The sequence below is a fragment of the Sander lucioperca genome, unplaced genomic scaffold, assembly GCF_008315115.2.
Source record: "Sander lucioperca isolate FBNREF2018 unplaced genomic scaffold, SLUC_FBN_1.2 Unpl_7, whole genome shotgun sequence".
Lineage (NCBI taxonomy): Eukaryota > Metazoa > Chordata > Actinopteri > Perciformes > Percidae > Sander > Sander lucioperca.
The window spans coordinates 50,789-77,318 of record NW_023396409.1 but is presented as its reverse complement, the minus strand read 5'-3'; the positions used below and the strand labels follow the sequence as shown (position 1 = coordinate 77,318).

The following is a 26,530-nucleotide window of genomic DNA, read 5'->3' as shown; positions in this document are numbered from 1 at the left end:
CGATGGAGGCCCGGTCCATGATGTTGTCGTAGCTCCCCAGGCACATCGTGGAGCAGATCAGGCGAAGGTAGCACTCCGCTGTCCTGCAGTCCCAGCAGACTGGCTGTACATTAGAAGCTGCTGCTTCTGATGGACCCGTCAGCAGAGCTCTGAACAACTTGGCCAGACAGGATTAGCCTCGCCAGTGCTAGTGGTTCCATTCTCTTCCAATTCACTTTGCACACACGCAGCATACAGTTCACAACACAAATTATATCCAGCAAATTTGCACACTGAGTCCGCCGATTCCAGATAAACTTAGCACAAAAAGTAAGGAAATTTGTGTTTGGTAGATTATTTCTCTGTGGTAACAATGCTTTTTGGCAATAAATCTTATACTGCCTGTTTAGTTCCCTTTCAAATGCTGCCCCATTTGTAAGGAACATGCATTTGTAGGATGAGCAGCAGCGCTGAGTATGTGGGTTGCGCCCATGAAAAATTTGCCAGATCTTCTCTGCCAATGTCAAACAGCTTATTCGGCCATTGACTCGTTTGGTGTTTGGTGGATTGGATGATTGAAGTTTGAAGAAACAAGACATATTGGCAATTTAACAATTTATTCATTTCACAAACAGGAGCCTCAGTAGAGTGTGGAAGAACCATACACAGCCACAACAGCCTGGTACCTCCTCCTCATGCTGGTCACCAGCCTGGTCACACACTGCTGTGGGATGGCATCCCATTCTTCACTCACTGTGTGTGTGTGTGTGTGTGTGTGTGTGTGTTCAGTTCAATTTGATTTATTTAGCACGTTTAAAAACAACCATTGTGTGTGTGTGTGAGTGTAACGTAATTTATAATATTTGTAACAATATGCAGGAATATGACCTACTCATAGTAGCCTATCATAATCTCCCCCTCTCCACCTACATTTTCAGATTGCAGACGCCATGTGTATATTATGTATTATGGTGTTAGGTATCTCATAGGTTTCTCACTGGTGGGTGGGCAATGGTGGAGCGTACATTGGCGGTGGGCTGTCAGGTGCACGTGGGGGTTCTTCTTCAAGGTTGGCAAGTCTGTAGTTGCAATTCCTGTCGACCTCCTGGGGGCTTGAGGCAAAGACACTACAAGCTGACTGTTGCGCTATTTCATTTTGACAGAGCAGCGGCCTCCAGACATGATTACTCACTCCCACCAGTGGTGTAACTTCAGTACTCACTCAGATACAGACCTTGAAAATACTGGCTTTAGCATTGTTGTCAGAAAACATAGTATTTAAACTTAGCATGTTTCCTTAATATCTGATGACATATTGTGGTCATTTCTGGATTTGATACAGTAAATATATTACATATTGCACCTTTAAAAGAAACCATGTGAGAGGTTTAGAGGAAATGTCTCCTTAGAGGAACTGAAAACAACTCATAGAAATCTGAGTCATTGGACTAACCAACAACAACCAGACACTTCTTTTTGGAAGAGGTCACAAAGCAAACAGTTTAAATCCCTGGTTTAATTTGCAGTGACCAGTCAATAGACAGATCCCCAGTGAAGTGTAGAAGACCTAGAGAATACAACTGTGGTTATTCATTTCAAGCTTCTCTGAAAGTTTCTTCTCTCGTCACACCTTGGCTCCTCTGTGACATCACCCCTCAGTTATGGCTGAGCTCAGTTGATTTCTCATGGGCCTGATTCAGTTTGTTTGAACTTTTAATCTCTACATGGTTGTCTTCTTCTTGTTTCCAGATGGTGTTCCTGTTTTGGATTTGACGTCTCTCTTCCTCCCAAATCTGACTGAGATGTCTTCAGTCCATAGAAACTTAGATCCTGCCGTATACAATGATGTTAAGAAAACATTTGACAGTTGCACCATTGCTGGTAAAATAATCTTATTACAGCAAGCTTTTATTATAATTCATACATCATATTGCTCCTCTCCAACATTTCTTTCTTTCTTTCTTTCTTTATAACCCCTTTGTTGCGGCTGTAAGCTGTCCAACAAAGTGCTGCCGCGAGGGACTAAACACAGAGAGATGCATAAACGCGCACAAGATTGTACAATGATTTATTCCTCTTCTTCCACACGTAAAATACAACTAGCACTGCAGTTACTAAATGTAAAGTTACCTTGTGAGTAGAAGTAATTGCGTTAGTGCGGCAGTCAACAGAAAGTGTTCGCTCCCAGGCCCACCCTCTCTGTCAAAGCCCAAAAAACCAACAGGTGAACAGGTGAAGCAAACAAATCTGTTAACACTTGCACTCAAACCGCGATGAAAACGCCCACCTCCTATAATATAAGTGCTATAATAATATAAATGAGACCATAAACAACATACAATATGTGGCTCCTACACCCTTTGTTCTTTGTAATTATCTCCCAGGTGAAAAAGAAATCTATTAAAAATATACTTTAATAAAGTGTACTAAGTATATTTTCTACATTTTGTACTTTTTTCGTCAAATCCAAGTATAGTTAAGTGTATTCAATTATGTATTAACTTCAACTTAACATATATTTGACTACACTTCAAGTGTAAATAGTATGCTAAAATGGAACAACTTTTTTCAAACTTCAAGTGCACTAAAATACACTAATGAAAATCTAGATTCATAAGCAATTAAGCACACTTACAGTACAATTGCATTATATCGCCATTCTAATGGAAATACACTTAAAAAGGCATCGCAGCTCAACTTATAGTTGTGTTTAAGTACATTTTGTATATATTATCATACTTGTTACTATAAACTGTTAATTTAGTATGCTTTTAAAGTGTCCCACTATGACAATAATGTATTTGAAGTGAAGTTCAATAACAACCTAAACATCATAGACACATACTTTCAGTGCAATGTTATTATAGTGTTAGCAAGAAATGAATTGTGTTTGAAGTATACTTCATCTGTACTTTTACCCCCATTTTGTTATACTTAAGCATAAATGTTGCTATTATACTACAAGTATATTATATTACAATTAATTTCAAGTGCATTACAACAACAGATTACAAATTGCATTTCAGAAAAGGATCTTTATTACTCACACAAAAGTAACACACAAAATATCCAACTCATTTGAATTTAATGTAATCAGAGCCTGTCTGTCATGGAATATTGCGCAAAAATCAGTGCAAATACCATAGGACACATGTGTATATATACCCCAAGCCATATACAACACAAAAGTCCAACATTACAAACTGGGGCAAACAAATCTGGAGCAGTAGTAAAGCCATTTCGAACCCCGTTTTACGCTTCCAGCTCACTTCTACCCAGTTTGAGCATTACCTGCTGAGTAAAGTTGAAAGTGTTGTAGGGCGTAGATCAACCCGAAACGGCTGTGTGTGTGAAACGAAAAGGACACAAAAGGCCTGAGGCAGGTTGGCCAGTTCATCCATTACCACAGACCCTTCCAAGATGATCCCTACTCTGGATGGGTTGAGCTGGGTATTTTCTCAACCCAGGCAGAGAATTCCCACTGGAGTTTAACTGTACGAGTCCTTGTCAGTTACATCCTAATGTGAAAGAAACGTAGTGACAAGGAGAAAACATAAACATGCCAGTTAGACAATGGTGTTTTGTACACCAAAAAGAGCCTGTGACTGTTTATAATGAAAAGCGTTGTACAATATAAACTGCACTGATAGTATACTAAAGGATGATACCAGTTTAGATTATTTTTTTTAATCAAATGCCATATTTGGATCTGTAAAGTATATTGCAACACTTTGTCCCAAATATGGAGTTTACCCACTTCCAGTCACAGTCGTGCTGAAAAGATGTAGAAAACTGCTCCCAGAAACTTTGTTGCTATGCAACAATTTTGTGAATCATATGACTCAGTACATTTCACCTTAATTGCTTTTTGTAAACTTTACTGTCACTGGTTGAAACTAACATTAAGTTAGTTGATCAATTGAGCAACCAGAATCTAACATGTGCACTCAGAACTCCCATTTCAGTTAAAGACCCGAGAACATTTTCACAACTTCCAACTGGTGACAGTAAAGTAAAAAAACAAAGTGGGCAATGTAAAAGGATTCATACAACTTTAGTTATGGTGAGTAATTTTCTAAATCTATACAATAGAACTGGGACTGAAAGTGGGTAAGCTATCTTTGTTTGGCAATAGAGACTTAACGGAGGCCCTTAAGGAGACACTGATTGCTGATCAAATCATTCTGAAAATTAGTAGCACTGTTCATTAATGGCTTAAAATGAGACAAATGAGCATGCACCTGCAACATTTACAAAAAAATGATTAACTTACAGAGCATGTCTTGAAGAAGGCAGAAGAATCATCCGCCAAGATGACAGGCAGTCCCCGAAGACATAGGCACCTGATGTGTGTTGGCTCAGTGGTCTGGAAGATAATGGACACAAGAGTAAAACACATCTTGCTAAGGATAATCACATGTATTTATCAAATAAATTCCAGAAATTCCCCACAATGTTTATGTACAAGAGGACAAAAGGGGAGGAAAATGGAGAGGACAGAAAAGAAGGGAGGGGAGATTTGATGGGAAGAAAAGGATAGAGCAGAGAAGAAACAAAAGACATAAAAAGAAAAGCGATGAACAGAGAGAGGAAAGAGAGGTAGTAGACTAATGTAGCTAGTCAAACCCACCTTTGTCTGACGTAAAGCTCAGCCAAAAGCTCGCTGGGCAGGCCTTTCTTTTTTCCTAAAGGAGGTCCATCAGCCTTGGAGAGAAACGGTCAAGTTCATCAAAGAAATTCTCTTGCAGACTTTTCCCCACCACTCTGGCGAACTCGTAACAAACCTGAAACAAAACATAACAAAACACACACACACACACACACACACACACACACACACACAACACAAGTAAAGGAAAAAATACAAAAATAAACTCATCTGGCGGTGCGCGGTCACGGAAGGCTTGTATCATGTGGACGCGTCGACAGTTATGTTGTCATTACTTAGAATTCCTCATGGGGCCGACAGAAACTACGCACTATAGCTTTAACTCTGATTCAACTTTTGGAGAAAAGCAACTTGACGTTACCCTGCGGTGGACAACCATGTGACCAGAGATCAGACTGGTCTGTCCGTATTGTGGTGTGAGAGTCCCGTTAACATTACTGGAAACAGGAAACATCACTGTCTCTATCGCTGCAACAAAAAAGTTTTAAACACTATGAAGGTAATAATAATAATATTAATACATTTTATTTGTAGAGCACTTTTCATTGACAAATTAATCCCAAAGTGCTACAGGAGAAAAACAGGGTAAAAACCGAAGCAAAGCAAAGAAATAAAGATAAACAATAACACAAATAGAGATTTACGAGAAAGCTAGCTAAAAGGAGTTTGTGGTGTGAGTAGCTCTTTAAGTAGGGAGGGGCGTTACCGTGGATGCACTGATGGGTGAGTAGGGAGATTTTGAACTCAATCCTGTATGAGACAGGAAGCCAGTGGAGTGAGTGAAGGATGGGTGTGATATGCTCGTACTTTCGTATCTTCATTAGGATCCTAGCTGCACTGTTTTGGATGTGTAGTAATTGTTGAAGGCTCTTGCTAGGAGTCCCGCTGAGGAGAGCATCACATTGCAACCAGTAAAAAACAAAACACAAGCACTTAACTGCCCATGAGTTTGTGTAACAATAGGCGACTGTGTCCTGCAACAAAAAGGAAAGTCCCTTCAACTCTTGCTTCATCTCTTTTCTTTTACTCCGCTGCTTTCCGTGCTGCCTTCACGTGCAGTCGGAAATTTAGACAGATTTCTATCAGAGTTAATTTCAACAGCTTCTATCAATGAATTTGATTTGCAGTATGTGTTGTATGTTTTAACCAGGCTTCTCTTCTCCTCACAGATACTTGTGATGAGTGTCTTCAGAGGACATACCCTCACATGTCATCCAACAGAGTATCGGATGGGGGGTCGTTGCTGTCCTAAGTGTCCTGCTGGTAAGATCTGATTAAATGTTAAAGACATATTTCTATGTGGAGTATTTTGTTATACTGCCAGATGGCAACAATACTGACCAGAATCAACCACGTGAGTGCAGTTGTTGGTGCTGTTTACGTTCACAAGTCAAATGTGCTGAAGTTTTATTCCAACAGTAAGCAACAAGCAGGAATTATTATTGTTAATAATAATAACTAGAACTGCAAGCAGTTATGACGGGGTCCAAGCCTCATCGCGCCAGTCCCCCTGACGTGAGTCGACCCCGGCGACCGCGCAAAAGCGGAACCCAAAGTGTAACGTGAGGAGGCAAATATATCACACACGCAGCAATGCCACACAAGCATTTGTGTTGTCTAAAACAGTTCTACATATTTGGAGTCATCCAGTGCAAAAATAAACATATTGGACATTATAACTCATATAAAGGACAAACTATTTACATTTCTTACATGCAGTGTATCAATCTTGGATGTAACAGTATGGATTAATGCCACAAAGACCCCGAAAAACTCTGGACTTCTAGGCTGGATACAAAACCTTCTGTAAGGGCTAGGTAGACAACAAAGCCATCAGCAGAACGGGGCGACTGATAGCTTTTAGCTCCAAAAGACCGTATGTTTCTACTAGTTATAGTTATAAAGTTATTAAGTTATGAATCAGAAGTACCTCGACCTCAGAAGGGGTAAAAGGGCCCAAACTGGTCTACGTTGACTATAGCGCCCCCTAATGGCTGATCTTTTACCAAATTTGGTACAGAGCCTCAGAGGAGCATGCCGATCAAGCATCACAAGTTTCGTGTTGATACCATTTATTCTGGCAGAGATATTGCAATTGCAAATTTCAGGCGATTCAGTTGGATCCAGGGAACGCGTCGATATATGGTTTTTGAATGTCCGGTGTACAGTGTGGGAGTTATAGGACCAATCGCTTTTTTTCTGTTATAGCGCCACCTAGTGGTGGAAGTGGGTCAATTGTTGCGCCTGAGGTCCTTGCGGAGTTTTGGACCAGTCCTGAAAATGGCACCCCCCCACCATGTATGGTTTAGGCTGTAGCGAGAGTTTTAGGTGGAGAAGAAAAATAGTGAAAAAAAAAAATCCTTTCGCGGTTCCTACAGCCTTGGGCTTGGACCCCTAATAATAATTAAAGCTGCAGGCAGCGTTGGACAGGCCCTCGCACGTCAAATTTGGTACAGAGCCTCAGAGCAGCATGCCGATCAAGCATCACAAGTTTCGTGTTGATACCATGTATTCTGGCAGAGATATTGCAATTGCAAATTTCCCATTTAAATGCATTGAGTTATTGGCCAAAACAAATAAACGTTGATTATAGCACCCCCTAATGGCCGATCTTCGCCAGATGTGGTACAGAGCATCGTAGTAGGATGTTGAACAATGATCTCCAGTTCTTTGCTGATAACATTTAATTTGGCCGAGATATGATATATGTGTGTGGTAGGTAGCTAGGAAAATTTGTGTGGTTGTCAAATGCACACGTAGCAAAATTATTTTAATAACTTTTGGTCATGTCCATCTGGACATGCTATGTACCAGGTTTTGTGAAGATTGGTCGCACGGCCTAGGACAAGTTTGAAAAATTTGGTTTTGCCCATTGCGCGATATTGTGAAAAAACTTAGCGGAAATGGGCGGGGCCTATATCATGTGATTCAGCATAATTCAAGGAACATGTGGATGTAAGGCTTTCTAATGTACGATGTGTAATGTGGGAGTTATAGGCAAAAACACGTTTGACGTCATTATAGCGCCACCTAGTGGTCTACATGTGTAATTTTTGGTAGGTGAGGTCAATGACCCATTGTACATCTACCCAGTACATTTAAAGTTGTTCACAAGTGGTGAATCCAAATGTGGGTTCCATAGGCCATGCCCACTTTGACCAATCAGTACCCAACTGTAGGGGTGGCCTCGAGAGTGGCCCTAGATGGTACCATGGTTTCATGTTGATTTTATCCTTTTGTATTGTATTTGTGTTTTATTCTATGTTAATCTGAAAATGTTTTTTTTTTTGTTTTTTTTTCTTTTTTGTTGGTTATGTTTGAAGCAACAGATTGTAGCACTATGTCCAAGACAAATTTCCCCTTGGGGACAATAAAGTGTATTCTATTCTATTCTACCCTCCAAATTTCGTAAAAATCGGATGAGCCGTTCATGAGATATAAACTTTTTGTACTTTGTACTAAAGTAGGTTTTTGATAAATCACTATTTTTCACGCATAAAAGTCTAGGCGGAAATGGGCGTGGCCTATATCAGGCGATTCAGTTGGATCCAGGGAACGCGTCGATATATGGTTTTTGAATGTCCGGTGTACAGTGTGGGAGTTATAGGGCCAATCGCTTTTTTTCTGTTATAGCGCCACCTAGTGGTGGAAGTGGGTCAATTGTTGCGCCTGAGGTCCTTGCGGAGTTTTGGACCAGTCCTGAAAATGGCACCCCCCCACCATGTATGGTTTAGGCTGTAGCGAGAGTTTTAGGTGGAGAAGAAAAAAAGTGAAAAAAAAAAATCCTTTCGCGGTTCCTACAGCCTTGGGCTTGGACCCCTAATAATAATTAAAGCTGCAGGCAGCGTTGGACAGGCCCTCGCACGTCCTCGCACTGGCAGACACTGCTCCTTGCGGCCGTGCATTTGCGCGGCACTCAGACACTACAAATCGTCACCAATGAAAATGGAACTCTCTGCTGAGTTCAATGATATCTCACACAAGACTCTACGTCATACAGTTCTTTAGCTGTGAAAGGGGGCGTGGCTAAAGCATAGAGGGCGGGCCAAACCATCACCAATCAAAAAGGAACTCTGCTGAATTCAATGATACCATAAAAGCCATAAAAGGGGGCTAGGCCTGAGTACATGGGTGTGGTTAAAGTATAGGGGGCGGCTCAATATCACATGTAGACCACACATAAGTTTCATGTAAATCGGCTGATGTTTGTCCATATAAGGTTGATTTCCTGTTGCCAGCGTGGGGCGCTATTACCAAAATTTAATTTTGGCCTATAGATGTCCTCAGGCCTGGACCCTTGTCAATCGTGAGAAATTTCGGGCAGATATGACAATGTACACTAAAGTTACAACAACTTCTTCGTTCATCGATAAATGCTCAAAATCGCTGCCACGCCACGCCCCACCAATGGACGAAAACTTAAGCTTTTAATAACGTTTCATTGTTGAGGTCTTGAGATGGCAAACACCAAATTTGAAGTTGATCGGATGAAATCTCTAAGAGGAGTTCGTTAAAGTATAGCACCTTGACTTTTAGGCCTACTTCCGGTTGCCACTAGGGGGTGCTATAACTTTGAGTCAATATCAGCCTGTAGATGGCATCAGGGTTGGACTCTTATGAATCCTGAAAAGTTTCGAGCCAATTGGTCAATGTACACTCAAGTTACACCCACTTTCTGTTTCGATGGCCCCCTACAGGAAGTTGGTCCTCTGTAACTTGCGCATTTTTTGGACTATTACACTTCTTTTAATAACTGTTCATCTTTAAGGTCTTAAGATGGCACAGACCAAATTTGATGTCGATCGGATGAAATCTCTAGGAGGAGTTCGTTAAAGTACGACATGTGGAAATGGCCATAAAACAACTTTCAATTCAAAATGGCGGATTTCCTGTTGGGTTTAGGGTATGGCTCCAATGAGCTTTTTTGTACGTCTTGACATGATACATATGTCTACCAGATTTCGTGAGTCTACCTCAAACATACTGCAGGGGCTGTTTTTTAGGGGGCGCTAGCAAGCCATTTTTGTGCGCCTATCCACGAAACCCTTAAAATACATACATTTTCACCAGGCTTGATGCGACCGCCAATTTTTGAGTATGTTAAGCCCCTCAAAAAGGCGATTCATTTGCCGGACGAAGGAATAATTCCTTCAGTTTCAGCCGCTTCGCCGCTGTCGGCGCTCGGGCCCTAATTAAAGCTGCAAGCAGCGTTGGACGGGCCATCGCACCTCCTTGCACGTCGGGGTTACTGGCGGATGATTAGAGCAATATGTGTGCTAAATTTGGTGAATATCAGTGCAACTATGTCCAAGTTAAGGCCTTCCACGCATTAGGGGGCGCTATGGAGCCCACTTACAGGTATGGGCCAAATCGCTGTACAATCTCGCAAATCTTCCAGGTGTTTATGTGGGTGCCAATTTTTGGGAGTTCTCTTATATATTGAGGCCGTTAAAAAGGTCGTCACCAATGAAAAGGGAACTCCCTGCTGCGTTCAATGATACCTCACACAAGACTCTACCTTAGATGGTTCAAATGTTATGAAAGGGGGCGTGGCTTAAGCATAGGGGGCGGGCCAAACCATCACCAATGAAGAAGCAACTCTCTGCTGAGTTCAATGACATCTCACACAAGACTCTTCCTTAAATGGGTCACCAGTTATAAAAAGGGGCATGGCTAAATTATAGGGGCCGGGTCAACCCATCACCAATTAAAAAGGAAGTCTCTGCTGAGTTCAATGATACCTCACACAAGGGTCTACCTTAATCGGTTCAAATGTTATGAAAGGGGGCGTGGCTTAACCATAGGGGGCGGGCCCAACCATCACCAATGAAGAAGCAACTCTCTGCTGAGTTCACTGATACCTCACACAATGGTCAACCTTAAATCGTTCAAATGTTATGAAAGGGGGTGTGGCTTAAGCATAGGGGGCGGGCCAAACATCACCAATGAAGAAGCAACTCTCTGCTGAGTTCAATGACACCTCACACAAGACCCTACCTTAAATGGTTCAAATGTTATGAAAGGGGGCGTGGCTTAAGCATAGGGGGCGGGCCAAACAATCACCAATGAAGAAGGAACTCTCTGCTGAGTTCAATGACACCTCACACAAGACTCTACCTTAAACGGTACAAATGTTATGAAAGGGGGCGTGGCCTGAGTAAGTGGGCGTGGTTATATTATAGGGGCCGGCTCATTATCACATGTAGACCACACATTCTAAGTTTCATGTAAATTGGATGATTGTTTGTCATATAAGGCGCATTTCCTGTTGCCAGCGGGGGGCGCTATGACCAAAAGTCAAATATGGCCTGTAGGTGTCCTCAGGCCTGGACCCTTGTCAAGCGTGAGAATTTTCGAGGCAGATACGACAACGTACACTCAAGTTACAACAATTTATTTGTTCATCGCTCAACACTCAAAATGGCCGCCACGCCACGCCCACACCGTCAGACGAAAAGTTTTTCTTTTAATAACTTTTCATCTTTAAGGTGTTGGGATGATACAGACCAAGTTTGAAGTACATCGGATGAAATCTCTAGGAGGAGTTCGTTAAAGTATAGCACCTTGACTTTTAGGCCTACTTCCTGTTGCCACTAGGGGGCGCTATGACTTTAAGTAAATATCGGCCTTTATTTGTTGTCCTTAGGGTTGGACTCTTATGAATCCTGAAAAGTTTCGAGCCAATCGGACAATGTACACTCGAGTTACACCCACTTCCTGTTTCGGCGGCGAAACGCACAAAATGGCCGCCCCGCCACAGCCATGCCCTATGACGAAAAGTTTTTCTTTTAACAACTTTTCATCTTTAATGTCTTAAGATGGCACAGACCGAATTTGAAGTTGATCGGATGAAATCTCTAGGAGGAGTTCGTTAAAGTACGACATGTGGAAATGGCCAAAATCGCACTAATTTCGAACTTTGAAATCAAAATGGCGGACTTCCTGTTGGGCTTAGGGTATGGCTTCAATGACGTTTTTTGTACATCTTGACATGATACATATGTGTACCAAGTTTCGTGAGTCTACGTTAAACGCACTGCAGGGGCTCAATTTTTTTAACATTGTAGGGGGCGCTAGCGAGCCATTTTTGCGCGTCTATTCCCGAAACCCTTAAAATACGTAAATTTTCACCAGACTTGATGCGACCGCCAAATTTGGTGAGTTTTTGAATATGTTAAGCCCCTCAAAAAGCCAATTCATTTGCCGGGAAAATAATAATTCCTTCAGTTTCAATAGGGCCTTCGCCGCTGTCGGCGCTCGGGCCCTAATAATTGACTATTCTGCACATGGCTGCACAATTTTGAGCGTTTTGGTGCATCCTAAAGTCCTCAAACACCTGTTTGTAAATTGAAAAATTTCACTTGAAAACCAAGATTTCAAAAAAATGCTACATGGACTTCAAGATGAAACCTACGTTCCCTCAAAATTTGGTATATTAACTTCTCATTTTTTTCCGAATCATGGAGCTCGTTAGGGGGGCGCTATGGAGCCCTGGCGACGCCCAAACCCACTACACTACAGAACTTTGCAATTTTCACCAGTTCTGACGTGTGCAAATTTTTGTGAGTTTTCGTGCATTCTAACCCTCTCAAAAATGCGACGAAGGACTCGGAAAAATAATAATAATCCTTACAAAAACAGGTTCCTCGCACTTTCAGTGCAACGCATCATTGGGGCCTTGCACTTTCGTGCTCGGGTCCTAATAATAATAATAATGTAGACAGCAGTGCATGTCCCTTTGCCTAACAACGTGCACTCTACCCTCAAAATTAGGCATTTTTATTTAATAGAAACATTATATTGCATGAAATTAAACTGGTGGTGTTCTTTTCAACAGGAAGTCAAGTTAGAAAAGATTGCACAGGGTTCAGAAGTACTTGCTGTCTGGATTGCGACAAGGGAACATTCATGGATCAGCCTACGGATTTTATGAGCTGTTTTCCCTGTTCACGCTGTGATTCAGGTAGACTTATGTTAATATTTCCTAATTATTAGTTAAAATGTATGACTAAGCTGTTGCCGGGTTGGCTCAGTGGGTAGAGCAGGTGCACATATACTGAGAGGTTTATGCCTCGACACAAAGGTCCAGGGTTCAAATCTGACCTGTGATGATTTCCTGCATGACTTCCCCCTTTCTCACCTAGCTGTCCTGTCAAAATTAAAGGTGGAAAAGCCCAAAAAATAATCTAAACAATAATCTTTTTTAAATTTTTTTTTTATGACTAAGCCTAGATTTAAAGGCAATAAGTAGGCTTATTACTGCAAGTCCTGTTAAAAATGCTGTGTAAGAACTGAAAAGGGTTTACAATGTCATTATGAAGATGCAGAAAGTCATTTTGAAGAGTTTACTCTACTGCAGAATTACAGACTGCACGCAGAAACAAAGACCTCATGTGAGACCAGGAAGACTATTTTGTGTCATAAAATCCTCTTTTAACATAAGTAAATAGCAGTCGACATGATCAAAAGTCTTTTTGCAGTTAAGATATTAAATGTTGGTATCAGCTTAGACTTTTATTCTCTGTTTTTATAAATAGGACTATTTTAGCATGTAGCTCTATAGTAGAAGAGACAAAATACATATATGTAACCTATTTATGTGTTGACAGGTTCTGGTTTAAAGATAAAGACAGCATGTATGACTACCTCAGATACAGTTTGTGAACCACTGGAGGGATTCTACTGTACGGACTCTTCAGATAAAGGCTGTGTGGAAGCACAGAAACACAGAAGCTGTCAACCAGGACAATATATCCGGCAAAAAGGTTAGTTCCTCGTGCTGAATTTGAGTATAGGTATAGTTTAAGTTTTAAATGAGAACACCAAAGTTCAGTGAAAATGACCTTATGAACTTAAAGGTCCCTTATTGTAAAACAAGTGAGATACCATGTATTTTTTTTATTATTAAGCAGGTCGAGGTGGTGTATAAATATGAGTAAAGCATAAAAAAACACTCAATCCACAGAGAAATGCACACAGCCCGTATTCAGAAACTGTGCCTTTAAACCAGCAGTCAGGACTACCGTATGGTTGTGATGTCACAACTATTACTACTAGAGGCAAAGTCCCTCCCTTTCTGGTTTGTCAATTTAGAAGACAATTTTGCTTTCCACCAGAACAGGAGGGACTTTACCTCTCTATCGAAAGAAAGTGCTGTTACAGTGCTGTTACAGTCATTCCCCGGCTGCAATAAATGCAGGTATATTCAGACAGACAGTATGATATTGATCTTCCTCCAGTTGTTTGCTGATCACCTATCACATGACTGACACTCTGTACTTAGATTCCTTTGTCATCATCTGAACCGCCTCATGACAACTTAGCAAACTCCATCAGCTGATGAAGGTCATGAGATGTGTGGTGGGACCTTTTTTTTCATGTTCAGTAAAGAAGCAGGCCCAACCGTAGAATAGTATTTGTGCAACTGCGAAGCAGGCCTTCAGGGGAATGAGTTGTTTTTACTGAAACATTAAAGCTTGTAAAAGATTATATTTTGGGACTTGAAACAAAGAAATGTCTGTGAATGTATTTTAAACTGTCTGCTTCAAAAATCTCAACAATCAAATACTGTTTTTTTTAATCCACTGAAGAGATTAGATTAGATAAAAAGATATCATATAATACTTTGATTCCTTCATAATATGTATACTGAATACTGAACTATATATATATATATATATATATATATATATATATATATATATATATATATATATATATATATATATATACACATACACATACACACACACACACACACACACACACACACACACACACACACACTACCGGTCAAAAGTTTGGGGTCACTTAGAAATTTCCATTCCACTCCAGACAGAATACCAGCTGAGATCAGTTGCATTGTTTTTTTTATCCAGGGCAGCAGTTGTTAGATTACATTATGTGTTTACATAATTGCAAAAGGGTTCTCGACTGTTGTAGACAGAAGTGGCTGAATTCCATGCTTTTTGGTCTAAACGTCATACCCAAATTAAAAGTGGTACAGCTCCCATATACTTTGACACAAGTGGGGGGTGCCTGATATCAATGGAAAGGAAACACTCAAGTTTTTGTTCCAAGTGTCAGGGTGATTCTAGGCCTTACTGACACAGAGTTACAGAGGCTAGAATGGAGATTTTTTATTTCCATCCAAGTCATACATCTGTAAAATGATTAGAATACACTGCTGTAAACACATCTGACAGGTGACAGAAAACACAAGGCCATAGCCACATGTCTCAGCTTACTAAAGAAAGAATCTAGACGCCGAAAGACTCAAAAATGGATTTTATATGAATTTTTTTCTACAGATATGTCTGTGTTTTTTTATTTCCATTTGAAAAGTGCAAAGAAAAAAGCCAAAAAACTACCAAATACAACACTTCTCAAATACACAAACACAACCACATCAATCACCTTTCCAATGATATCAGGCACACCCCTGAGTGTCAAAGTATATGGGAGCTGTACCACTTTTAATTTGGGTATGACGTTTAGACCAAAAAGCATGGGTTTCAAGCGTTTCTTCAGCCACTTCTGTCTACAACAGTCGAGAACCCTTTTGCAATTATGTAAGCACATCATGTAATCTGAAAACTGCTGCCCTGATTAAAAAAACAATGCAACTGATCTCAGCTGGTATTCTGTCTGGAATGGAGTGGAATGGACATTTCTAAGTGACCCCAAACTTTTGACCGGTTGTGTGTGTGTGTATATATATATGATATATATATATGTGTGTATATATATGTGTGTGTATATATGTATGTGTGTATATATATATATATATATATATATATATATATATATATATATATATATATATATATATATATATACACACACACACACACACACACACACACACACATATATATATGTGTGTGTGTGTGTGTGTGTGTGTGTATATGTATATATATACAGTCATGTGAAAAAATTAGGACACCCATGCTAAAGTTGACCAAAAAAAGGAATAAAAAATGCCTTAATTTTGCCTTAAACCTAGAGATTGGCATGGGGTACTTTCCATAAAATCATCTCTCAATGCAAATCAAACCAGCTATTAGGCTAACTGACATAAAACCATGCCAATCTCTAGGTATGGTGAAGGGGATGTGATGATGTGGGGCTATTTTAATTCCAAAGGCCAAGGGAACTTTATCAGGATGCATAGTATCCATGAAATAACTGGCTTTTAAAAATAAAAATCTGCCTGCCTCTATGGGAATTTAACATAGGGGTGTACTTACTTATACCCCCTGTATTTTAAGGAAGAACATTTATTCATTCACAAAGAAAATTGGTGTCCTTAAAGATTGGATTTTTCATCATTTTTTTAATTAAGACATTAAGATCAATTTCCTAAAGATGATTTTTTTTATTCCTCTTTTTAGTCAACTTTAGCATGGGTGTCCTAATTTTTTCACATGACTGTGTGTGTCTATATGTATATGTACATGTATACATGTATATGTACATATGTGTATGTGTGTAATTTGTATTTGTAGGAACAGCATTAAGGAGATCAGACACAGACAGATCTGATGAAATGTAAAGATGTCATATAACACGTTGTTCTCTTCACAATATGTAAACTGAACTGAATCATCTGTACAGGAACAGCATTAAAGGACACTGAGTGCTCTGACTGCAGAGATGGAACATTTTCAGATGGGACATTATTGACATCGTGTCAGCCACACACACAGTAAGTACAGCTTCAGATCAGACATGGACACACCTGAACTCTTCCAACAGCAGCATGGTTCCCTACACATGTTCCTGTCAAAATGTCCCTCTATCATTCCAGATGTCAACATCAGCTGATAAAACCAGGAACTGCTTCAACGGATGCTGAATGTGGAGAACAAAGTTCAGGAGCTGTGATTGTCATCGTGGTGCCTGTGATATGTTTAGTGGTGGCTGGAATATCTCTACTTGTCGTGTTGATTCTCAGAAAGAAGGGACGATGTAAATACACAGGTATGATTGGAGTTTAGACAATTAAAACATTTCTGTTTTTAAAACATAATATAATTGTCAGATCATTATGTTGTTGATTGAGGTGTTTTTCATTGGTAATGTTTTATTACAGTAAAAAGGAATGCAGACAATCAACAACAGGTATGTTCTTTACTGTTATTACTTAGCCCATGTTACTGTATGTATTGTAGAAAGTTGGAATGATTTTAGTAAATTAGTAGTTATTAAATGAGATCTCTCTTTTATCAGTACTTCAAAAAGAATAAACATCCACATGAAGAAGAACAGCTGGTAAGACAGTAGTAAATTCTTCATTTAAATGTTCATGTCTTTACAAATGTATAATATGTTTCTGTTTAAACTCAGTTTATTTCTCTCCTCAGGGAGTGGCTGTGATAAATGAACACAGAGACAGTTCATCGGACACTGCAGAGGAAAGTTCCAGGTTAAATTAAATCCAGTTGGATGCTGGCACATTGTAAGTTGTACAGAAATGAATCAGTCCAAGGTGAATTTTGGGCCCTGTGCTCCAAAGTGAACACCTGCTGGTCTGCAGCCTGCATCACTATCTTACAGAGATGTTACTGGACAGAGACTAGTCAGTCTGGAGTAACAGCTTGGAGCAAGTCACGGACTAAGTATGTAACGGCTCCAGGCTCTTCACTCATAACTTCTGCTCCATCTCTCTCACCTGTACATGTTGCTGCTTGTACAGTGAGCTCCCCTTGTGTGGAACACCTTAAAGGCCAACATCTTCCCATCCCTGTCATTACAAGCCACAGATCACACAGACATCATGTGTCTGAAGGCAGGTATCATCAGAGATCAAACACCTGGTCCCTGCCCCCGCGGCCTCTTGCCTCTACTGAAGCCACTCCTGACCAAGCTTCTGTCAGGACGGCTCTGCTCAACGCTCGCTCCCTTACCAACAAGACATTTCTTCTCAAAGATGTATTTTTTTAGGGAAATTTTGGATTTTTGGATCCTTACTGAAACCTGGTAGAGGAATACCGAGTATTCGTCCATCATTGAACTTTGTCCTGCAGACTGTAGCTTCATCAGGACACCGAGGCTGTCAGGCCGTGATGGTGATCTGGTAGTGATTTTTAGAAATAGTTTTAATTATCAGTTGGTTAGCACCGACACTGTCCCCTCATTTGAACTCAATATGACTCGGAAAAAAGGAAAATCCTGCATTCTGCTCTTGCTACTAAAGTTTCTGTCCCTCTGGACCTTCTTCAAGAGTATCTTGAAGAAGGTCCAGAGGGACAGAAAAGTTTTCTTTAATAACTGGAGATGCTGTAGCAAGAGCAGAGTGCGGGATTTTCCTTTTTTCCAAGTTTGTGATATTTTCCAGTGCACCTGCACAGAAGAATTGTTGGCTGTGCAAATTGTTTCTTTGCATAAACTCAATATGACTAAAATTGGTAAGTCAAAGCCTTTTTACTCTATTTTAATTTACCGACGTCACGGCTCATCTGACCCTAACCTGTCTGATGTTACTGAGTTTTTATCTTGAGTTATAAAGTTGGACATAGTTTTAATTATTAATGATTTTCATGTTGATGATGCTTCTAAGGCTGCATCTGAATGTTTTGATATTACTGACCTTTTTAACTTTATACAACATGTTTCTGGACCCACACATTTAATTCATTTTATATAAGAAGGGGACAATGCAAATTAATAAAAGGCATGATAATACAGTACAGGGGTTAAAAATGCCAGAATTGGCTAAAATGCTATTTTTCTTCTGTAGTCCCCTGGCCTCGATGTTAAAAAGGCTTTTTAAAATACAAATATACAAGAAAGAAGGACAACACAAGCAGAGCAGAACTTGGCACAAATAGTTTTAGTCTTGACATGTATATGTATTGACCATCCATTGTTTTATCTGCTTAGTAAAAGACCAATATGTTTAATTGTCTAATATGGTGTGGGATTGAATTCCACTCTCTTGACCCTCTGATGGACCAAGCTGACTGACTAAAAGAACTTTTCTACAATGAAATAACACAACCTTCCCTCTCTCTCCCCTTGTGACATGATCAGTATCTTTTCTTCTGTGTATGTCTTCTCTGCTTCTCTTCATAGTCTTCAGATTCATCTACCACCCCTTATAGAACTGGCTCAGGTTTGCCTTGCACCAGCTGTTAATTATGCTGTTATAGTTTTAGACTGCTGGGGGACTTCCTTTGACACACTGAGCTCCTCTCTCCTCTCTCTTTCCATCTGTGTGCATCCTTGTCCCAGAAATGCTTGTTACAAACTTAGCTCTGGGGAGATTATTCGCAGGAGTCCTTATGTTTATTTCGCCCAGTAGTTTGTCTTGGATTAGGGTGGCACCTAAATTATGGTTGCAGCTGTCACCGTAGCCCTGCTCCGTGCCCTGCTATGCCCTGCTACACTCTGCAGTTCCCTGCTATGCCCCGCTATGTCCTGCTATGCCCTGCAGTACCCTGCTACGCCATGAACTACTACAACTACTATTTCTGGTCATTCCATTATTCCATCATTCTATTATCTTTATTGTGACTATCATTGCCACTGTTCATCACATTCCCAACCAGCACCATCAGACACCTCCCACCAAGAGCCTGGGTCTGTCCCAGGTTTCTCCCCAAAAGAAGGTTTTTCCTCGCCACTGTCGCAGTAAATTCTTGCTCTTGGGGGAATTATTGGAATTGTTGTGTATTTGCAAATTATAGAGTGTGGTCTAGATCTACTCAATCTGTAAAGTGTCTTGAGATAACTTGTTATGATTTGATACTATAAATAAAATTGAATTGAATTGAATTCTCGTACCACCAGCGGACAGCACTTTATAAAATTTCGGTTTAAGTACCTACACCGGATTCTGTTTTCGCCATATTGAGTTAATTTCATGTCCTATTTTTTATTTTAATTTTTTATTGTAAATTACGTTGTAGTGACCTGGTGAGGTCAGAACCCCCCCTACAGGTTTCTGACCTCTCCAGCACACACTCTTTCTCTTTCAATGTAAAAAAACATATGCTGTGACTTTTGTTGTATTAGTTGTTTTTTATGAATGTGTGTAAACCCATAAACAATCAAACAAACAACCCATCTGGATCCTTTGACATTCTTCCTTCATAGTGGTTTTTAAATGTTTTGAATCCAATTGCTTCCACTATATATCAATGATCAATCTCTCCCTTCTAACTGGCTCTGTCCCCAGTCATTTTAAACATGCTATAGTCCAGCCTTTGCTGAAAAAAATAAAATAAATATAGACTTCACCCTTCCAGTGAATTACAGACCCATATCTTAGCTAGCTCTTGTGTCCAAACTGCTATCGTCACAAGTCGTCACAAAGCAGGTTTTAGAAATATATAACCTGTGTAAATCAGGCTGAAGAACAAACTCCACTTCTGAAATGTTTCCTGTGGGCACTGAACCTATCATGGACATGTTGGTTGAGCCAGAACACAACCAGAATGCACCGCAGCAGAGTATTGTGGACATTGGATGTTAATATGCAATAACCCACAGTAAAGCTGCAAAGAAATGTAATGTATTCATTGTATGTTGTGTTATAACCAGTTCACCTGTGTTGAGTACTTTTTAATGATGATGATGAATGATAAAGATGGTAATGCAGGAGAACGGGTTGATCACAAATGCAGACAGTTGGAGGCAGCAGGAAGAGATTTATTGAGAATGGCTTACAGGCAGAGTTCAAACTGCAGACAGGTAACTGGTAGACAGAACACAGCACTGCAGCTATGATGAAAAGACAACAAAACAAATTTAGTCAGTAGTACATGTGGAGAGTGGCTGGGGAGGGAATGAGATGCTGGTGAGGAGGTGGGCAGGGAAGGCCAGGTTCAGCTGATTATTGAAGTGGGAAGAGGTGTGGGGGGAAGGAGAGAGTCAGGACATCTGGTGGATGGAGGGAGAAAGTCTGTAGGTAACATGGCATAAGGCTGAAGAGACACAGAGACTGGGACCAGGACAGTCTCACCCTCTCTCACCATTTGTCAGTGTTCCATTCAGATATTCTTCATATTGCAATGCTATGACTTAAAAACTGTTCTATTATTAAGTGCACAGATTTTTAAATGATCATCAGAAAATTTCCTTCGGGATTAATAAAGTATCTATCGATCTATCTAGACCATTTATAAAACGGTGCATTACTGACCTCTGGTGGCTGAAGAAGAGCCCCAACCAGCCTCTTCTGTTTGTAAGAGGTCAGAAACCTCATGGACAGTTTGAACCTGGCTAAAAATCAAGTCTCTGTAACACAACTGCAGCTGTGTTAACAGGTTTCTCATCTACATAATGTTTAAGTAAATTAATTATTGCTTAACGGGTAGTGTTTATCTCTACATTTATGTTTTCTTTTGTTCCCAGATGGTTTCTCTGTTTTGGATTTCACTTCATCCCAAATCTGAGTGAGATGTCTTCATTCCATAGAAACTGAGATCCTGCCGTATACAATGATGTTTAGAAAACCTTTGACAGATGCACCATTGCTGGTAAAATATTGTTATCACAGCAAGCTTTTATTATAATTCATACATCATATTGCTCCTCTCCAACATTTCTTTCTGTAATTCTTTTTACTTTAATTTGATCTTCCTCAATGTATGGGGTAAAGAAAAGATGGAGCTGTATTCGATATTAAGAAAAGTGAAAAGTTCCGTTACATTTCTATTTTTTTCTTCTTCATCTGACCACGGCTACACAAAGTGCAGTGAGATTTCGATCAGATTTCATTTCAACAGCTTTTATCCATGCATTTAATTTGCAGTAGGTTTGAATTTCAAACAGGCTTCACTGAGACAAACGTATTTCTCTCCACAGATACTTGTGATGAGTGTCTTCAGAGGACATACCCTCACATGTCATCCAACAGAGTATCAGATGGGGAAGAAATGCTGTCCTAGGTGTCCTGCTGGTAAGATCTGATTGAATGTTTAAGGAATATTTCTACGTGGAGTATTTTGTTTTACTGCCAGGTGGCAACAATACTGACCAGAATCAACCAGCTGTGTGCAGACCAGTGGAGTCAGTCTGTTATGCTCTTGGTCATCAGTGTTTTAGACTCAGTAGATAATAGCATGTCATTGATTGGTTGATCTAAATTTTCCTTGATTATTCTCTCAGTATTTCTGAGGGTGAACTCTTTATCGATGTGTTTTCAAGCATTTCAGACAGGTACACTTATTATAGGCTGGATGAGGTTTTAAATGTGGCAAAAATGAATGTCAAGTCAAATCAAGTAGCCTACTTCCTGATTACACCATTTGATTACTTTTTACAGTTTGGTTTGAAGTGTCCTCCCTGAGTGTTAGGGCTGAGTGCATTATTTGACATACACATTATTAAATGTATGAAATTGGAATTCACATTGTTGAGCCCAAATGGCCAATAATATGTGCTGCACCACCATGTTACCTTTTATTTCTTTCGTGAGATATTGGATCATTGGACCTCTTTGGGCGTGGTACAGATATTTAAAGGAAAGCATTCCGACTGCACCTTGGCTAAGAAGATGATGGTTAAAAGATAAATATAAAATGCACTAACATGTGTCTCTTTGTAGTTTGGCTACAAGTTTGAAGCTAATGTACTTCTATGTGATTCATGCTGTTCTGAGTTATTACCTTCATAGTTGAAGGCATTTAGTTGAAGTCATTTTGGATAAAAGCATCTGAAACATGAAACAAAGACCAAAAACCAGACACTACGTTTTTTGTAAGAGGTCACAAACCAAAACTTTTGGATACCACTGGTTTAATTTGCAGAGACCAGTCAATAGACAGATCCCCAGTGAAGGGTAAAAGACTCAGAGGATACACCTGTGGCTCCTCATTCAAGCTCCTCTGAAAGCCTCCTATTTCCTCACACCTTGGCTCCTCTGTGACATCACCCCTCAGTTATGGCCCGACCTCAGTTTGATTTCTCATGAGCCTGATTCAGTTTATTTCCCTTTTGTTTGAACTTTGTACAGCAGTGAGGTGTAAAATGCATTTAGCACCACTTGAGGTATCAAAGTCCAGCGTTGTTGCTCGCTAAAGAAAATCAACAGCTCAAGCTGCATTAAAGCAGGTCTCTGCAACACAATTCTAGCTGTGTTAACAGGTTTCTCATCTAATCTCTACATGGATGGTATCTTTTTGGTCCTAGATGGTATCCTTGTTTTGGATTTGACGTCTCTCTTCCTCCTATATCTGACTGAGATGTCTTCAGCTCATAGAAACTGTGATCCTGCTGTATACAATGGCGTCTAGAAAACCTTTGACAGTTGCACCATTGCTGGTAAAATAATCTTATTACAGCAAGCTTTTATTATAATTCATTCGTCATATTGCTCCTCTCCAACATTTCTTTCTTTGTAACCCTTTTCACTTAATGATGGTCCTCGTCAATGTAGCTGTGGTAAAGAAAAGATGGAGCTACATTTAAAATTTAAACAAAAAAATAGGTGGAAAGTTCCTTTTAGGTTAAATGATGGAAATGTTTACAGTAGAAATGAAAGGCTAAGGATCTCACTCATTTCAGCTGTAGTGGATGTAGTTTTAATTAAATAAAATACAAGTTATGTTTTTGTACATTTAACTACAGCTACACAAGTGCAGTCAGGTTTCTATCAGAGTTCATTTCAACAGTTTATATCATATATTTAATTTGCAGAATGTTTGAATTTCAACCAGTCTTCCCAAACGTTCTTACTTCACAGATACTTGTGATGAGTGTCTTCAGAGGACATACCCTCACATGTCCAACAGAGTATCAGATCGGGAATCAATGCTGTCAAATGTGTCCAGCTGGTAAGATCTGATTGAATGTTAAAGGAATATGTCTTCCACTAGGTGCAGACCAGTGGAGTCAGTCTTACTCCCATGGTCACAAGGGAAATGTATCGGTGAAGGACTTGCATCTGACTGAAGTTTTATTCCAGCAGTAAAAGAACAAGTAAAAATGTATAGATTATTTTGTATTTATTTATTTAAAAATACCAAATAAAGAGAATGACACTGTAGCAGACAGTAGTTCATGTCACTTTGCATACCAACATGTGCTTTAACCTCAAGATTATACATTTTAATTTAATAGAAACATTATATTGCATAAAATTAAATTATTGGTTTTCTTTTCAACAGGTAGTCGAGTTGAAAAAGATTGCACAGAGTTCAAACAGACTTCCTGTCTGCCTTGCACGGAGGGAACATTTATGACTCATCCTACTCATTTCATGAGGTGTTTGTCCTGTTTACGCTGCTATGCAGGTAGAATTCTGTTAATATTTTCAATTATTAGTAAATCTATGAAATTTAAAGAAAGTAAGTAGGCTTATTACTGCAGGTCCCACTGCTAATGCTGTGTAAGAACTGAGACAACTGGTGATTGGTTTAACAATGTCATTGTGAAGATGCAGAGAGTCATTTTGAAGAGTTTACTGCACTGCAGAATGACAGACTGCACGCAGAAACAAAGACCTCATGTCTTATAGAATACTGCAAGATCACTTAAGACTATGTTGTGTCATAAAACCCTTTCTCCACATAAGTAAAGACATTCTACATTGTGACAAGTTCTATATTTTGCAGTTAAGGTATTAGCTGTTAATGACAGCTTAGATTTTGGTGTACTCTGTAGTTTTATCAGTGGGACTTTTTTAGCATGTACGTAGCTCTCTAGTAGATTAGACAAAATAAAAGTCTCTCTCTTCTCTTCTCTCTTTATGTGTTGACAGATTTTGGTTTAAAGCTGAAGACAGCATGTACGGCTACCTCAGATACAGTTTGTGAACCACTGGAGGGATTCTACTGTCTGTTCTTTATAGAGGACGGCTGTATGGAAGCACAGAAACACAGCAGCTGTCAACCAGGACAATATATCAGCCTAAAAGGTTAGTTTTCTTGTGCTAAATTTGAGATAATAGGTATAAAGTTTTAAATGAGAACACCAAAATTCTAACTTTCACTTTGGAAGCTACAAATTAACAACAACTAAACTGTTATTTTAACATACACGAACATCCTCTCTTATAGGAGCACAACATTTTGTGTGTGTTTCTCTTTAAATATCTGAGCACCCAGGGACAGTGTACCAACGGCCCAGACTGTAACAACTGCAACCCTAAATTTGGCCTACTGCAACAATGTTGCAATCAAAAACCACGAGCACACAGACCAAGGGCAGGGAGATGGACATATACATATATTATCTACTTATATATGAATTTTGAATATATGCAATGAATATTTAGATTCAGACTATTCCATATATTCAGACTCTGCATTTTATATACACTACCAGTCAAAAGTTTGGGGTCACTTAGAAATTTCCATTCCACTCCATTATAGACAGAATACCAGCTGAGATCAGTTGCATTGTTTTTTTTTTAATCAGGGCAGCAGTTTTCAGATTACATTATGTGCTTACATAACTGCAAAAGGGTTCTCCAATGTTTTCTCAGGTAGCCTTTTAAAATGATATCAGATTAGTAAACAGAATGGGCCTTTGGAACATTGGATGAATGGTTGCTGATAATGGGCAATGTAGATATTGCTTTAAAGATCAGTCACCTACTCAGATCAGCTGGTATTCTGTCTGTAATGGAGTAGAATGTAAATTTCTAAGTGACCCCAAACTTTTAACCGGTAGTGTGTGTGGTAACTTCCTGAACGGCATAGCAGTATATATAACAATAGTATATTAAAACATCTGGTATGATTTCTCCTTTACAGTGAATTCACATCCCATCTTGGGCTGTAGTAGAACATTTCATAATACCTCAAAGAATATCATGAGTAATTTTTCCTGAAATATAAAGAAATGTTTGGATGTATTTTACTGTCTGCTTCAGAAACCTCAACAATCAAAAAGTTTTTTTAAATCCACTGAAAGTCTGATGAAATGTAATGATGTCATACTGTATAATGATATGAATTTGTATTTGTAGGAACAGCATTAAGCGACACTGAGTGCTCTAACTGCAGTGATGGAACATTTTCAGATGGGACATTATTGACATCGTGTCAGCCACACACACAGTAAGTACAGCTTCAGATCAGACATGGACACACCTGAACTCTTCCAACAGCAGCATGGTTCCCTACACATGTTCCTGTCAAAATGTCCCTCTATCATTCCAGATGTCAATCATTGAATCTTCAGCTGATAAAACCAGGAACTGCTTCAACGGATGCTGAATGTGGAGAACGTAGTTCAGGAGCTGTGATCGGCGCCGTGGTGCCTGTGATATGTTTAGTGGTGGCCGGAATATCTCTACTTGTCGTGTTGATTCTCAGAAAGAAGGGACGATGTAAATACACAGGTATGATTGGTGTTTAGACAATTAAAACATTCATGTTTTTAATACATAATATAATTGTCTTTCAAATCATTAAGTTGTTGATTAAAGTTTTTTTCATTGGTAATGTTTTATTACAGAAAGAAAAAGAAGTGCAGACAATCCCCAACAGGTATGTTCTTTACTGTTATTACTCAGTCCATGTTACTGTATGTACAGTAGAACGTAGAAATGATTTTAGTAGTAGTAGTAATTAAATGATATCACTCTTTTATCAGTACTTCAAAAAGAATAAACATCGACATGAAGAAGAAGAAGAGCTGCAGGTAAGACAGTAGTGAATTCTTCATTTAAATGTTCATGTCTTTACAAATGTATAATATGTTTCTGTTAGGGTTAGGGTTAGGGTTAGGGTTATAATGTATAATGTATATGTTTCTGTTTAAACTAAATTTATTTCTCTCCTCAGGGTGTGGCTGTGATAAATGAACACAGAGACAGTTCATCGGACACTGCAGAGGAAAGATCAGAACTCTTCACTTACTCAGTAAAACAGAAGTCTGCGTAGACCACTGCTTTCACACAAAAGTCGGGCAATGACCACATTTTCT

The 26,530-nt window shown here is 39.5% G+C and overlaps 2 protein-coding genes and 1 long non-coding RNA gene across 3 annotated transcripts; 2 read left to right on the top strand and 1 right to left on the bottom strand.

Annotated features, from left to right (window-relative positions):
- Window positions 1–1,728: 1,728 nt before the first annotated feature.
- LOC116037680 (tumor necrosis factor receptor superfamily member 14-like) lies at window positions 1,729–17,160 on the top strand. The gene is made up of 9 exons (XM_031281648.2): window positions 1,729–1,860; window positions 5,818–5,911; window positions 12,486–12,611; window positions 13,258–13,413; window positions 16,265–16,355; window positions 16,458–16,630; window positions 16,743–16,771; window positions 16,880–16,921; window positions 17,014–17,160. Exons 1-9 carry the CDS (start codon window positions 1,822–1,824, stop codon window positions 17,083–17,085), a joined length of 822 nt encoding a protein of 273 aa, XP_031137508.2. The 5' UTR covers window positions 1,729–1,821; the 3' UTR covers window positions 17,086–17,160.
- LOC116037682 (tumor necrosis factor receptor superfamily member 14-like) lies at window positions 1,736–26,530 on the top strand. The gene is made up of 10 exons (XM_031281650.2): window positions 1,736–1,776; window positions 22,847–22,918; window positions 23,340–23,430; window positions 23,764–23,889; window positions 24,357–24,512; window positions 25,569–25,659; window positions 25,762–25,943; window positions 26,060–26,091; window positions 26,198–26,245; window positions 26,389–26,530. Exons 2-10 carry the CDS (start codon window positions 22,880–22,882, stop codon window positions 26,485–26,487), a joined length of 864 nt encoding a protein of 287 aa, XP_031137510.1. The 5' UTR covers window positions 1,736–1,776; window positions 22,847–22,879; the 3' UTR covers window positions 26,488–26,530.
- LOC116037683 lies at window positions 3,343–4,736 on the bottom strand. Its single transcript, XR_004101923.2, has 3 exons — window positions 4,610–4,736; window positions 4,253–4,345; window positions 3,343–3,497 (listed from the first exon to the last, which is right to left on the bottom strand). It is a non-coding gene; the product is annotated as an uncharacterized LOC116037683 (long non-coding RNA).